We start from the raw sequence: 13,063 nt of genomic DNA on the forward strand, positions 1-13,063 counted from the left end.
AACATTCAAAACATCTGTCATGGTATGGGTATGGTGCATCAGCGCCCACAGCAAAGGTAAGCTGCATGTGTGAAGGTACTGTTGACACAGTGGCATATATTGAGATTTTATACTTGCTGCCATCAAGACGTCGAGCAGCCTATCCTTTGAGAGCTGTACTGGCCAGTGCCTCTATCAAGCCTGTATAAAAATAAAGTTGCATCACTAATGGCATCCAGCATAAAAAACTGTGACAAATCAGGGGCGCTAGCGAGCAGGTATAGAGTATTTATTTTTTTTGTAATAAAGTCTATTTTGGCTACCCCTCAAAATTGTATGCCCACCACTGATTGCTGTTTTTCTAGACTGCTGTTGTTCAGAAACGTAGGAAGTTTTTTTATCTTTTGAAAAAAAAAAAAAAACTCACAAAGCGAGGGATTTCACATAGTTGTGATTTCCTGCAAAGCTTCAAATTAACACTGGAGAGTGCTCTGAAACCAAAAATGAAGCGGAGAAGACAAGGCGTTTTTTTTTGCATGCAGCAGCACTAAATAGCAGGAGGTACACCTCGTCAACTGGAATAATTTCTTAAAGCCCTCAAAACCACCTCCTACTCTTTCTTCATTGCAGGTACTAAATGTAGATCTCTCAAAAAAAAAATTTCCCAAGCAGAAATACTACTGGCGTTTTAATCCTTACTTACTCACTGACCCAAAATTCGCAACATACATAAATTCAAAGCTAGATGACTTTATAGCTTTAAACGACACAGGTGAGGCGTCAGACTCTACACTTTGGGAAACACTTGAAAGTGGTTTTGCGAGGTGATTTTCTGGCATTCGAATCTTACAAAAAAAGGAAATGAATAAACAGGTAAAAGAAATAAAAAACATTTCCATTACTTTAGCAAGTATACAGAATCTCTTTTTCTACAGTCAGATTACAATAAAATTGTAAATATTTGTATAATTCCATTTTCAGCAAACGGGCAAAATCGTTACTGCTCAAACTAAAACAGAAACACTTTGAGCTATGTGACAAGCCTGAACGTTTATTAGCTAGACAGTTGAGAGGTGATTTAGCAAAACAAGCAATTCATAAAATAAAATCAAGAACTGGCAGCCATATTACAGATCCGAAATAAATAAATACTCGATTATGAAATTCTACTTGGACTTGTACTCTACCAAATATACCACCTTACAAATATGACACAGATGCGGATTCAGACAGTTTCCAGGAGTTTCCAGACCAATTAATTCCCTATTTACAATGCCGGATGTTCTTCACACAATTCAGTCTTTTCTATTTGCTTGCCTTGATGGTTTTGGTAGCGAATTTTACAAAATCTCCTCCTCCAAACTCCCCTGATACTGAGAATGCTAACTGATTCTTGGAAAAATAGTAAAAAAAAACTTACTAATTCACTGTACAAGGTGAATATATTGTAGCGTCGGCACAGGCTTTACCCAGAAAGCCTTGCGGCAGTGGTGTCTAAGCTCACCGTAGCCGTGTATCCCGTTGTTGGGAGAGGGGTGGCTGCGGTGAGGGTGGGGTAAGAAGCTTATATGTTTGTCTGTTGTATGAATGTATGTGTGTATGTGTGTATGAATGGGTGTCTGTCCCTAAACCACTGAATGAACTGCCAAAGGCAGCTCACTTGCGGCCCTGACGCTATCCTTCCTGCTCGCCGGTGCCACAATATTTTATATCTTAAATAAGGGGAAGGAAGCTAGTGACCCTGCTTTATTTAGGCCTCTCTTCCTACTGAATATACTGTTGTTTTACATCTCGGATTAAGCTATGGTATTGTATTAATGCAATTAAAATGGTCATTTTACCAAGAATCATGTATCTCTTTCAGAATCTTCCCATTTTCATACCTGCCACTTATTTTAAGAAAGTGTACTCCATTATTTTATCCTTCATGTGGGCTTATAGAACAGCACACATCTCGAAAGTTCAGTACACCCTGATCCAACTATAGCCATTTAAGAGTGAATTCTACCAGCTTTTCAAAATGTTAACACTTTTTTAAAGGACAATAAATAATACATTATAATTTTTTTAATTAACAATTTGTCAATGTAGCAAATTTACACAATTATATTATTATTTCAAATTTACCACTGAAGCAGCCTGGCATGTATCATGAAATTTCATAATTCGTATAATAAACAAAAAATAAAGTTTGGCATAGGTCAATATTTGTAACTTGTCATCCTCGTATTTTCACTGGAAAATCCATAGCCACCATAATCTAGCAGTCAAGTATGTGTGCATTAATTAAAGAAAACAAAAAAAATGTACAGTAAGCACAGGAAAGTATTTATTTATTCTAAATAAATATGCTGTAGGCCAAAATTTTACAAACTATGGCAAAACTGCCATTAATGCATGAGGTAATGTTTTACATAAATTTTTAAAATTGATCTTATTTATATGTTAACACTTGATTTTAAAAGTGTCCTAGTTGGACACTGAAAAAGTCTGAATTTCTGTGTGAAATGTTGCAAACTGAAAGCATATTATTTATTGTTAGCTACATCTGTTAGCTATGGATGTGGATACAAAATCCAGACTTTCTTATTTAAAGTCAATCAGTATAATTTCTGCCTTATAATGGATGTAGTTCATAAAAAGTCATTTAAAGATTTGTCCTGTCTAGCTTCAATTTACAGATTCATATCTTCAGTGTTTTCCACTGTACCCCTGTTGTACAACTTTGCATGTTGCAGGATTAGACTCTATAGTTAGACTGTGGTACTCACACTTTCAAATTGTAGTGTCTTTAATTGATGGTGATTTCACTTGATTTCACATGAAAGTCTGTATAGTAGAATTTTAATATCTACAAAATGCAATGCTGAAATCACCCTTATGCCCTCCAGCAGGCAGCAACTGAAAGCATCCACCAGTTTGACAGTGTCCAAGAATGCAATTACAACTGTACTAAATAACATGCCAAGTAAAGCACCACCAAAGGCTCAATTAGTACTGATTTAGTGTGTAGCACACAGAATGCATATAATTTTGCAACTTGCAAGTGCTTGGCAGTCTTACGTTACATTATTAAATTATCAGCATTAAATTGTCAGAAGTGTTACCGGTTTTATATGATGGTAACTACAACTGTCAGCATGGGGACACAACATAGCAAAGTATCACCATAAGCCTGTAACTTTTACATTTACAGACTGGATGTGTTGGGTGTGATTGATTCATTATTTTTCTTTTTTCCATTTTTTTTTTTTTGCTGTGTTTACACTTTTATGTGTTTTTATTTTATTTTCAAATTCCAACTTTCTGACTGTAACTGTTCCACTTTATGACGAGAGCTGCAGACTATTACTTACCCCTACCGACATGAGTGTAGTCTCACAGATTATTCCATGATTTTCCACCACTCTTACAGACACCTGTAAGAGTTTCTGCAATCTAATGATTTCTTTGGCAAAGAAAAAATAAATTAAACAAGTAAACCTACTACACTTAAAATTTTTGGGCTTTTAGCCATGTGCTTACTTAAAAGAAAACATTTAGAAACAGCTGAAAAAACTCATGATCCCAGTGTACAAGACAGGAAAAATCTGGCTGTCAGTAGTGTGAAATGTATGAAGATCATTTCTATCATTTGAATAGGTCACACAGAAGATCTTCAGACATTATTCCCTGTGCATCTACTAATAAACTTTTTAATACAAGTTGTCAATTTAGGTCACCTCCTTAAAAAAGGCTATATGTAAATATGAAATATTTGTGGAAATATTTGTGAACTTAACTGAAGATTGTATTAAAGTTTAGTCCATGGTTTTTATCACAATCATTGTAAGCTTTGTACATTTTAAGTTTGTCTGCAGTGAGACATTTTCCACATACAAGGTCTGAATGACCGTTAACTTAAAATAATAAAACTATTATGCACATCTTTTACAAATTCAGCAGAATCCCACTATCAGTACACTTACAGTTCATTTGTCAAAATTTTTCACTAAAAACAAAGTAGACTACACATCACATGTAAAATCCAAACTGAATTTTCGTTACTAAATGGCTCAAATAGGCCTTTCTCAATCCAAAATCTACCACTATCTTGGCAAATAAAGCAGGTAAAAAGGCCTGGAGAAATACAAACATTCAAATGGACACACTTTTTCTGCTATTATCTCATTAAAGTGCAACAAAAGGCTTCATTAAGGGCAATAATACTTCCTAAACACCATTAATGTGAGACTGGGAACATCAGTTGCACATTATTATGTTTCCTTCACATAAGGTGCCCCCGAAAAATCAGAGCTTAAAGTGAAAGGTCCGATTCTGGAGTGTCAGTTTCCAACATGAGTCCCATTCCTGTTCCAGTTTCTTCAGGAATCACAGGTGCTGTGTCACCATTCAGACTGGCTTTGGGGAAAAACACGAGACCTTTAGGGGACAAAAACAAAAATGAGAAAAGGTGGGAATAATGCCAACCTCAAAGAGTCCTTGTGAACATAAAGATTCTGTATATTATTACAATAATTCATAACAGTCTTTTAAATCCCAATTTTGTTTTTCAAAATACGTCCAGTACAAAAATGTACTTCGAATAAACACATATATTGTCGTATTTTGTAATGGTAGGAGCCACGCAGCTGGTAAAAGCAGTGCCCTAGCTCTGGGTGTTCGAATCCCGGGCTGGGCTCACAAATACAGAAAGTGCATGACATTGCATGAACCTAGCCATTGGGGGCACACATGTCAGTGCCCTAAAAAAAAATCGTAAATCTGGACAAATAGGAGGGTTGCGGCAGAAAGGGCATCCCACCTAGAATCTGTGGACAAATAATCTGCTGTGGTGACCCCTAAATTAAGGAGTAGCCAACAGAAAAAATCCTCTCCTGACATTTTATCCTGGTATCTAGTTGCAATGTCATTATAAACAGAGAAAGTTATGGTATGAAATAATATTTTTCAAGTGTTGCAGGGTAACTTTGGCCCATCAAACCTTGTCTTTATGAATCTTGCATAATCCTAAACACCACATGAATACGATCATGCTGGAATAGGAAATGCCTTTTCCCAAATAGTTGTCACAAAGTTAGATGTCTGTTTGTTTGTTTATTAGGATTTTAACATCATGTTTTACACTTTGGTTACATTCATGACAGGAATGGTAGTTACTTCTACACACAAGGTTCATCGATTCACAAGGTTATATCAAACACAGTCATAGACAATTTAGTGTCTCCAGTTCACCTCCCTTGCATGTCTTTGGACTGTGGGAGGAAACCAGAGCACCCGGAGTAAACCCACGCAGACATGGGAAGAGCATGCAAACTCCACACAGAAAGGACCCAGATTGCCCCACCAGGGGATTGAACCCAGGACCTTCTTGCTGCGACAGTGCTACCCACTTAGCCACCGTGCCGCCCACCACAAAGTTAGAAGAATAAAACTATATCATATAATCTGTTTACACAATCCAAAACACAAACTCAGTGTTACAACAGTGGCTAAACACTTGCTACCCTCACTGTATATTTGTAAGTAACTATAAAAATTTCACCTAATAAAGTGTTTATTGAACATTTAGAGTAAAAGTAACTGGAATGGTGTTTCAGCTAATCAGATTAAGTGTTGGAAAAGTGCGCTGTTTCATTAAACTATATATTAACTACTCCATGCCCTGATCAAGACTAGAAACACCCATTCTAATTATTGAATGAATGTGTTTATGCCACAACTGCTAGCAGGTGTAATATATTTATTATAAAAAAAGAAATTATATACTTCCAACTTTGCAGCAACAAAAAAGCTTGGTTAAAAAAAAAAACTTAATTGGCCAGCACAAAGCTGTGAAATGAACCGGAACATTAGTTTAGTCTTTCTTGACCAACGTCAAAGCCCAGCCATACAAATGTTTCTTTTTTTTTTTTTTTTACTGAATTGGCACAGACATACTTTAAATTCTTTTGAGAAACCTTATCAGAAGAGTGGCTGTTGATAAAGTTAAAAAAATAGATGTCACTCTTTTTTTTACCATTTGTTTTTGAAAGGGGATACCAACAAGCTTATGGTCAGATGTCCCAATACTTTAGGCCACATAGTGTACATTTCTAAAAATAAATGGTTAATCCATAATCATACAAACTGTCTATAAATAAAAGACTTTCAGAGGTTTGAACATCAGCAATGCTATTGGTAGGTCAGACGTCTACACAGGCATGATTGGCTATTTTAAGGAAAATTTAATCAAGAAGGGCATCTGATATGCAGACCAGAAAGATTTGTACAGGTGAAATATAAAAAAAGGGAAAAGCCAAAAGGTAAAAAGTATTGCAGCTACTTTCATTTGTTGATGCTCTGCAAGGATTTATCTTGTGTAAAAAGCAGCTATTTGCTCTATCAAAGCCCTGCAGAAGTTTCAAGAACTATGGGACAGTGGTAGCCTAGCGGGTAGGGCTTTGGGCTATTAACTGAAAGGTTGAGCGTTCGAATCCCAGCTCTGCCATGCCGCCACTGTTGGGCCCTTGGGCAAGTCCCTTAATCCTGTCTGCTCCAGGGTACAATGGCTGACCCTGCGCTCTGAGACCAGCTTCCAAACAAGCTGGGATATGCAAAGAAAGAATTTAATTGTACTGTACACCTGTATATGTATATATGACAAATAAAGGCATTCTAACTTGCAAAAGTCTCTGCATATCACTTTACTGTAAGAAAAAACAGGATAATGGAGTGACAGCTCAAATTTGCAAAAGACCTTTTGGATGTTTCTCAAACCTTTTGAGACAACAGTTAATGAACAGATCAGACAAAAGTTAGCATTGCTATGTTTGGCCAGCTGTGAAGCATGGTGAGGGCAGCATCATGGTTTAGGGCTAGTTTTCTATCTTAGCATTTGAGCAGCATGCAATCATTGAGAATGTCTGAGTTGCAGTCTATCCATTGAACCTAATAGATATTGAATGTAGTCCAAAGCCCATTTCTTACCTGCCAATTGGAAGTGCTCAAAATGTGATTTTGATAGTAAATCTAAGGTGGATATTTTTTTTAAAAGCAGTTTTTACACAATTACTTAAAGCGAACAATTAGATTTAGCATGTTTTGTCTTTTATTACAAGATTGTTCAGAAATGTAAGCAAACCATGTGTCATATTTTTTGTCAGCCCAAAAAGAACAACCCATTAAACAGTGCTTTTTTGTCCCCCTTCTGTTTGATATCTGATTTTCAGGCTTCATAGATTTATTGTAAATTCATAGGTTAAATGTGTGGAGCACAAGCTTTAAAATGTCCAAAAAAAGATGCTCTGGAATTCTCTTAGAATGCTCTTAGAATTCCTAAGGATTATGACATTATGACTAGTATAGTGTCCAAACTTTTTGTGCATAACCCAATTTTCTTCTACTGTTAATTGGATCACATATGAGGTAACTTTGCATTAACATATATATGATATATTTTTAAAATCGGTTTACTACAAATGTTGTCTCTACTATTTTATAAATTGTAAAAATCAGCAAAAAATATTATTTGGTCACGGTGACTTACGTTCCATCTCATCTGCTCCACCGTCACTAAGAGCTTCGATATCTGAGCATGTCCGTGTGCGTCTCTGTGACGTCCTGGACACAGTAACACACTCTTTCGGCATACTAGACCTTAAGGGACAGTACATGACTTGATTGAATGTCCTTGGCCAGGCCACACTGTGATGCATAATAAAAAAACAGGTGGCAGCAGATTGTACCTGTCATAGGTGTAGGTACCCGGATGGCTGATGGAGCGTTTTATCTACACAGAAAACACAAAAGAATGGTCTCCAAAGTTTCTGAAGTAACCACAGTAATTAAATTACAATAAAATTTAAATTCTTTACTCTGGCAATTTGGATGGGTGAAGGGGAGATGGGCGACATAAGTGGATCTGAAGGACTCGAGTGCAACATGTCTGTCTGGAATTTCAAATTGGCAATCTTCATACATTCCTCCAGGGTGTGAATGAAGGTATTACATGTAGCACTCAGCAAAGAAGACGCCTCGTTTCTTGTCTGCAAACATACCTGAACCAAAAAGAACAAAAGCAAAATGATGGTTTTACTTTTTATTTAATATACAGTGGAAAAATTAGACCAAGATAAATCATTTCAGAACTTTTTCTTACAAAGAAAAACATCCAAGCCCGGCTAAATTTTGCAAAAACGCATTTGAACTCCCCTAAAAGCATTTGGGAAAATGTGTTATGGTCTGATGAAACCAAGGTTGAACATTTCGGCCATAATTCCAAAAGGTATGTTTGGCGCAAAAACAACACTGCACATCACCAAAAGAACACCATACCCACAGTGAAGCATGGTGGTGGCAGCATCGTGCTGTGGGACTGTTTTTCTTCAGCTGGTACTGGGGCCTTAGTCAAGGTGGAGGGAATTATGAACAGTTCCAAATACCAGTCGATGTTGGCACAAAACCTTCAGGTTTCTGCATCTTTCAGCACGACAACGACCCAAAGCATATATCCAATGGCCCAGCCAGAGTCCAGATCTGAATCCGATTGAAAATCTGTGGGGTGATCTGAAGAGGGCTGTACACAGGAGATGCCCCCGCAATCTGACAGATTTGGAGCGTTTTTGCAAAGAAGAGTGGGCAAATATTGCTAAGTCAAGATGTGCCATGCTGATAGGCTCCTACCCAAAAAGACTGAGTGCTGTAATAACATCAAAAGGTGCTTCAACAAAGTATTAGTTTAAGGGTGTGCACACTTATGCAACCACATTATTTTATTTTTGTATTTTTTACTTCTTCCCCCTAAAGATTTCAGTTTGTTTTTCAATTGAGATGTACAGGTTATAGGTCACATTAAAGGTGGTAAAAGTTCTGAAATGATTTATCTTGGTCTAATTTTTTACATCACTAAACCTGGCATTTTAACAGGGGTGTACACTTTTTATATCCACTGTATTTAGCTATTTCAGCCACATCCACTGCTTACAGAGTCAAAAAAAAAAAAACATACAACCCTGCAATCTCCACAGACAAACATTTTTTTGGTCACACCAGGAATGCAAAAGCCTAAAAGCAACAACAGCATTGATAAGCACAATCCAAACTGCTTCTGGAAAAAATATAGCACAGTAACTGTCTGTCAGGGCCTTGGACTAGGTTTGGACTAGGCTTCCATATCTGAAGAACACACAAAATTTGGATCAGCATGTACAATGACAAGCAGCAGCTGAAGTGGTGTAAAAGACACCGCCACTGGACTCTTGAGCAGTGGGAACACATTCAGCAAAGTGATGAACCACACTCTTGACAGTTTGCTGAACGAATCATGGTTCGTTAGATGCCAGCACAATGCTACAACTGGCTACCACATGGCTACCTGATAAAAAAGTAAAGTCTGGAGCTTACACATTTTGGTCATATACACTTTATGGGCAAAAGTACCTGGACAATTCTCCTTATTATTGAGTTCAGGTGTTTAAGTCACACCAATTGCAAACAGTTACATTATATGCATTAACCTAGTGGTATCAGTTTGGGGAAGGCCATTTCTGTTTGAGATGAATATCAATTGCGAGCAAGGTCTTCTTGTCCAACATCTGCACCTTTAACTCACAAACACAATTTCCACTACAGTCACACAATGGTAATCATCATTCTCAAAACTAGTTACAGTTGTTTTTATTTGAGTGCAGTAACATGCCAGATGTTGTGCTAACCTCAGCATGGTCTCCTTCCAGCTCCACAGATTCCTGAATGGTGTGAACCTGCTGCATTAGTAAGTCACAGTACAGGCGCAGTTCAGACATTTTGGTTTTCAGGGATTCTGTGGTTTCTGTTAATTCTGAAAGACATGAGAATTGAATCTCAAACCTTGTTGGTTTCACATGTTTGTCAAACCTAATGATAACCAGTATTAACACTAGAGCTTTTTGGAACAACTCATAAACAATACTTGTTCTCTTTACATCAATATTTTTATTAGGATGAACTAGTTACCTGCACAGACTGCAGTATCAGATGGTTTATATTTTTATGCACCTCTAGCCTTTGTACATTGGTTCATTTCAAGTATATACTACTGTCAAAAGTTTTTCCTTTGCCGATGTTGCCCCACGCTTGCTAGCTAATGGTCTAGATTTTTAAAAGCTGTAAAGAGGGATGGGACCCTATTGTGTCTGGTTCCTCTGAAGTTTTCTACCTTGCCACTGCCACACTAGGCATTTTCATTGGCGTTTTTTAGACCTGGATTCTGTAAAGTAGCTTTAAGACAATGTTTATTTTAACGGAGTGTCTATTTGCACCCGGGTACACATAGCATTCCCCACACAGTACAGCTATTCGTACCCCAAAAAGAAAAAGAGCAAACAAACTCAACTGCGCATGTCTACCAACGACTGCTCTGCTGTAGGGCGGAGTTGCAGAAAAAGCACCACTTTGAAAGTTTGAACACTTCCAACAAAAGCTCTTTGGAATTATCAGTGTCACCACTGCTAATTTAAATGTACTTTTTTTCATGTGTGACAAGCCTTATTGTCACAAAGCAGCTTAACAGAAATAAGGGTTCAAGCAAAAGGATAGCTAAAAAGCTTAGTCTTATTATTAGACAGTTACACAAAGGTGTGAATGGTATATATTTCTCTTTATATTAGGGTACAAACAAATACATCACTTTTTACACATGGATGTATAAATTGCTGTTTGCTTCAGGTTGTATATTTTTCAGTTTCACACCAGTATATAAACACTATACATGGACATGCTAAAGGTCAAGAGATAGCAGTAAATTGATCATGAAGTGGCGTTACCTGGGGATGACTTGGGAATGCCCAAGTTGTGAGGTATTATCTTGTAAGTAAGGCTGACCACTGGCCAGTGTGCTCATGGCAAGGCGATGCGAATTAATGGAGTTTGAGTGAGGCAAGATTGTGGGTACCAGACGGGTGGTAGGTCCCAGTGTCACATGTACTGGGAATATGTCATAGAGGGACCAGAGATCCTGCACCTACAAATACTGACCTGTGGGTGGCTATCCAGATGGCACGGGTCAACACCCCTCCAGATATTTCCGTCCATTTGTGGAACCAATGCCTGCTGCACTTAGCCAGGCTAAAGGAGTACCTAACATGATACTAGTTCCTGTACCAAGACTTTTTTTACATTTACATTTACACTTTTGGCATGTCAGTATATATTGCTATTTTACACCTGAGTGTAGATAATGTATAATGTAAATAATACAATCTGAAAATATTACACAATCTGAAAATAATATAAAAAATAGCGAAATTATTTGTAATCTTGTGATATTTACACCTGGGTGTAAATAGTATAAATTGCTGTTTACACCAGGGTGCAAATTGTACACTTTGCTGCTTACACCAGGGGTGCAAATAGCATCTGCCTTATTTTAAACAGTGCAATACAAATAATTTTGATTTCACTAAAGCTGCTTTGTGACAGTGTGCAATATACAAATAAAAATTTATTAAACAGAATTGAACTTAATGGCACACCTCTTTCTTTTTTGGTTCTTGTGTCGACAAGCCCAGCCTTTGAGCTCCCCAGTGCTACCAGCCATTTCTGTCTCTCAGCTGCATTTACAGCTTTCACATAGAAATGCTGCTCTCCTGGTATGATCAGCTCTAGTCTGGTACTGTCAGTTGGGTGAACTGGTTTACAAGAATGTAAAAAAATAAAAAACAAATAATTAGGAAATGTGGAGCTGACTGATTCTGACTAATAAGTGTTGTTTAGAGTAGCAAAATGTATAAATCTAAAAAATATCCTACCTTTAATTTCACACACTGACATCTTTATGCTACCTTTACTGCCTTTACAGACATTATCCTGCGAGTCATAATATGAAATGATCCCATTGTTTAACACAAACCAGCGTGGCTGCCAACCTAAAAAGACACACAGTACCATACAATACTGTTATTTTAGCAAAGACTCAGTCTTTGCAAACAAAGATAGGTCGTAGCCACTTTGTGAAAAATTGTAAATCAGTTCAAAGAACAAATGTTAATGCAAGACGGCAAACTAGAAAATCTTAAAAAATCTCAGTCTGTGTAGGGCCAGGCTGGAAACCACTGTTAAGTGTTTATGACTGCATAAAAACTATGCTACTGTAATGCTACCATGAAAAATACAGTATAGCTACATGGGCTTAGGAATACTTGTGAAAACATTGTCACTTAAACACAGACCACCACTGCTTCAAAACATACAACCTGAAACTTGTTACATCAAGAAAGTGCTACATCAATTCTAGGCAGAAAAGCAGTGGAGTTTACTGTGAAGTCTATAGATATTTGTGTGTGTGTGTGTGTGTGTGTGTGTGTGTGTGTGCTTGACTGGCCTGTCTGCAGTCCAGATCTGTGTCCTGTTAAAAATGTGTGGCATATCATGAAGAAAAGAATCTTAAAATGTTTAATTTGATTACTTTATTATTTTTTTACATATACATTTAAGTTGGTCAGTTGGTCTTTTCACAGTTGAATAAAGTTTAAAGAGAATTAACAAATCATACATTCTTCATTTCATTGCATTGCATGTCCTAAATGTCCTAACTATTCTTAACATTTTCTAAATATATTCTGCGTTCGTTAAACCCGGAATATACAAATCATTATTATCATTGCCATATTCACGCCTGTTACCATAAACACATATTTGAATTGTATATGTATTGGCTTTTATCTGTTCACGGAACACAGTGATAATACTGTAATGAGGTTACCTGTCATGTAATTAGTCCACTTGTACAGAACTCCTTCCATTATGCTCAGTGCAGAAACAGGACTTTGGTATAGTGTTAAGGACAATTTGAGGCATCCTGACGCTGCATGGCTACAAATTGGCGCATTTCAGGTTTGACAAACACGCGTTATAAAAGTAAATCGATTTTATTTTTGATGTTATCCAGTAAAAGCAATCATAACATAAGAGGTTCTTTCTCGCTGAACTGAGGACGGAAGCTGTGTGAGAACCGGTGCTATCCGGAATCACACCATGTTTGCTACATAGTACACTATTTAGGCAGATATGTGGTTTGCGGCTGCAACTCACTTTGTAGTATGTAGGGAGTATATGCTGCTGTTTA

General features: G+C 37.2%; 1 protein-coding gene across 2 annotated transcripts; it reads right to left on the reverse strand.

Moving 5' to 3' along the window:
• Positions 1–3,761: 3,761 nt before the first annotated feature.
• Positions 3,762–12,871, reverse strand: plekha3 (pleckstrin homology domain containing, family A (phosphoinositide binding specific) member 3). 2 transcript variants are annotated; one of them, XM_062989663.1, is made up of 8 exons: positions 12,701–12,871; positions 11,748–11,864; positions 11,472–11,627; positions 9,675–9,799; positions 7,836–8,018; positions 7,707–7,750; positions 7,508–7,581; positions 3,762–4,401 (listed from the first exon to the last, which is right to left on the reverse strand). In XM_062989663.1, the coding sequence occupies exons 1-8, from the start codon at positions 12,738–12,740 to the stop codon at positions 4,277–4,279; spliced, it is 864 nt and encodes a 287-aa protein (XP_062845733.1). In that variant the 5' UTR covers positions 12,741–12,871; the 3' UTR covers positions 3,762–4,276. The 2 variants fall into 2 exon arrangements, with proteins under 2 accessions (XP_062845733.1, XP_062845732.1); XM_062989662.1 differs by having other exon boundaries at positions 7,508–7,617.
• Positions 12,872–13,063: the final 192 nt, after the last annotated feature.

This window comes from Trichomycterus rosablanca, chromosome 27 (genome assembly GCF_030014385.1).
Source record: "Trichomycterus rosablanca isolate fTriRos1 chromosome 27, fTriRos1.hap1, whole genome shotgun sequence".
NCBI lineage: Eukaryota > Metazoa > Chordata > Actinopteri > Siluriformes > Trichomycteridae > Trichomycterus > Trichomycterus rosablanca.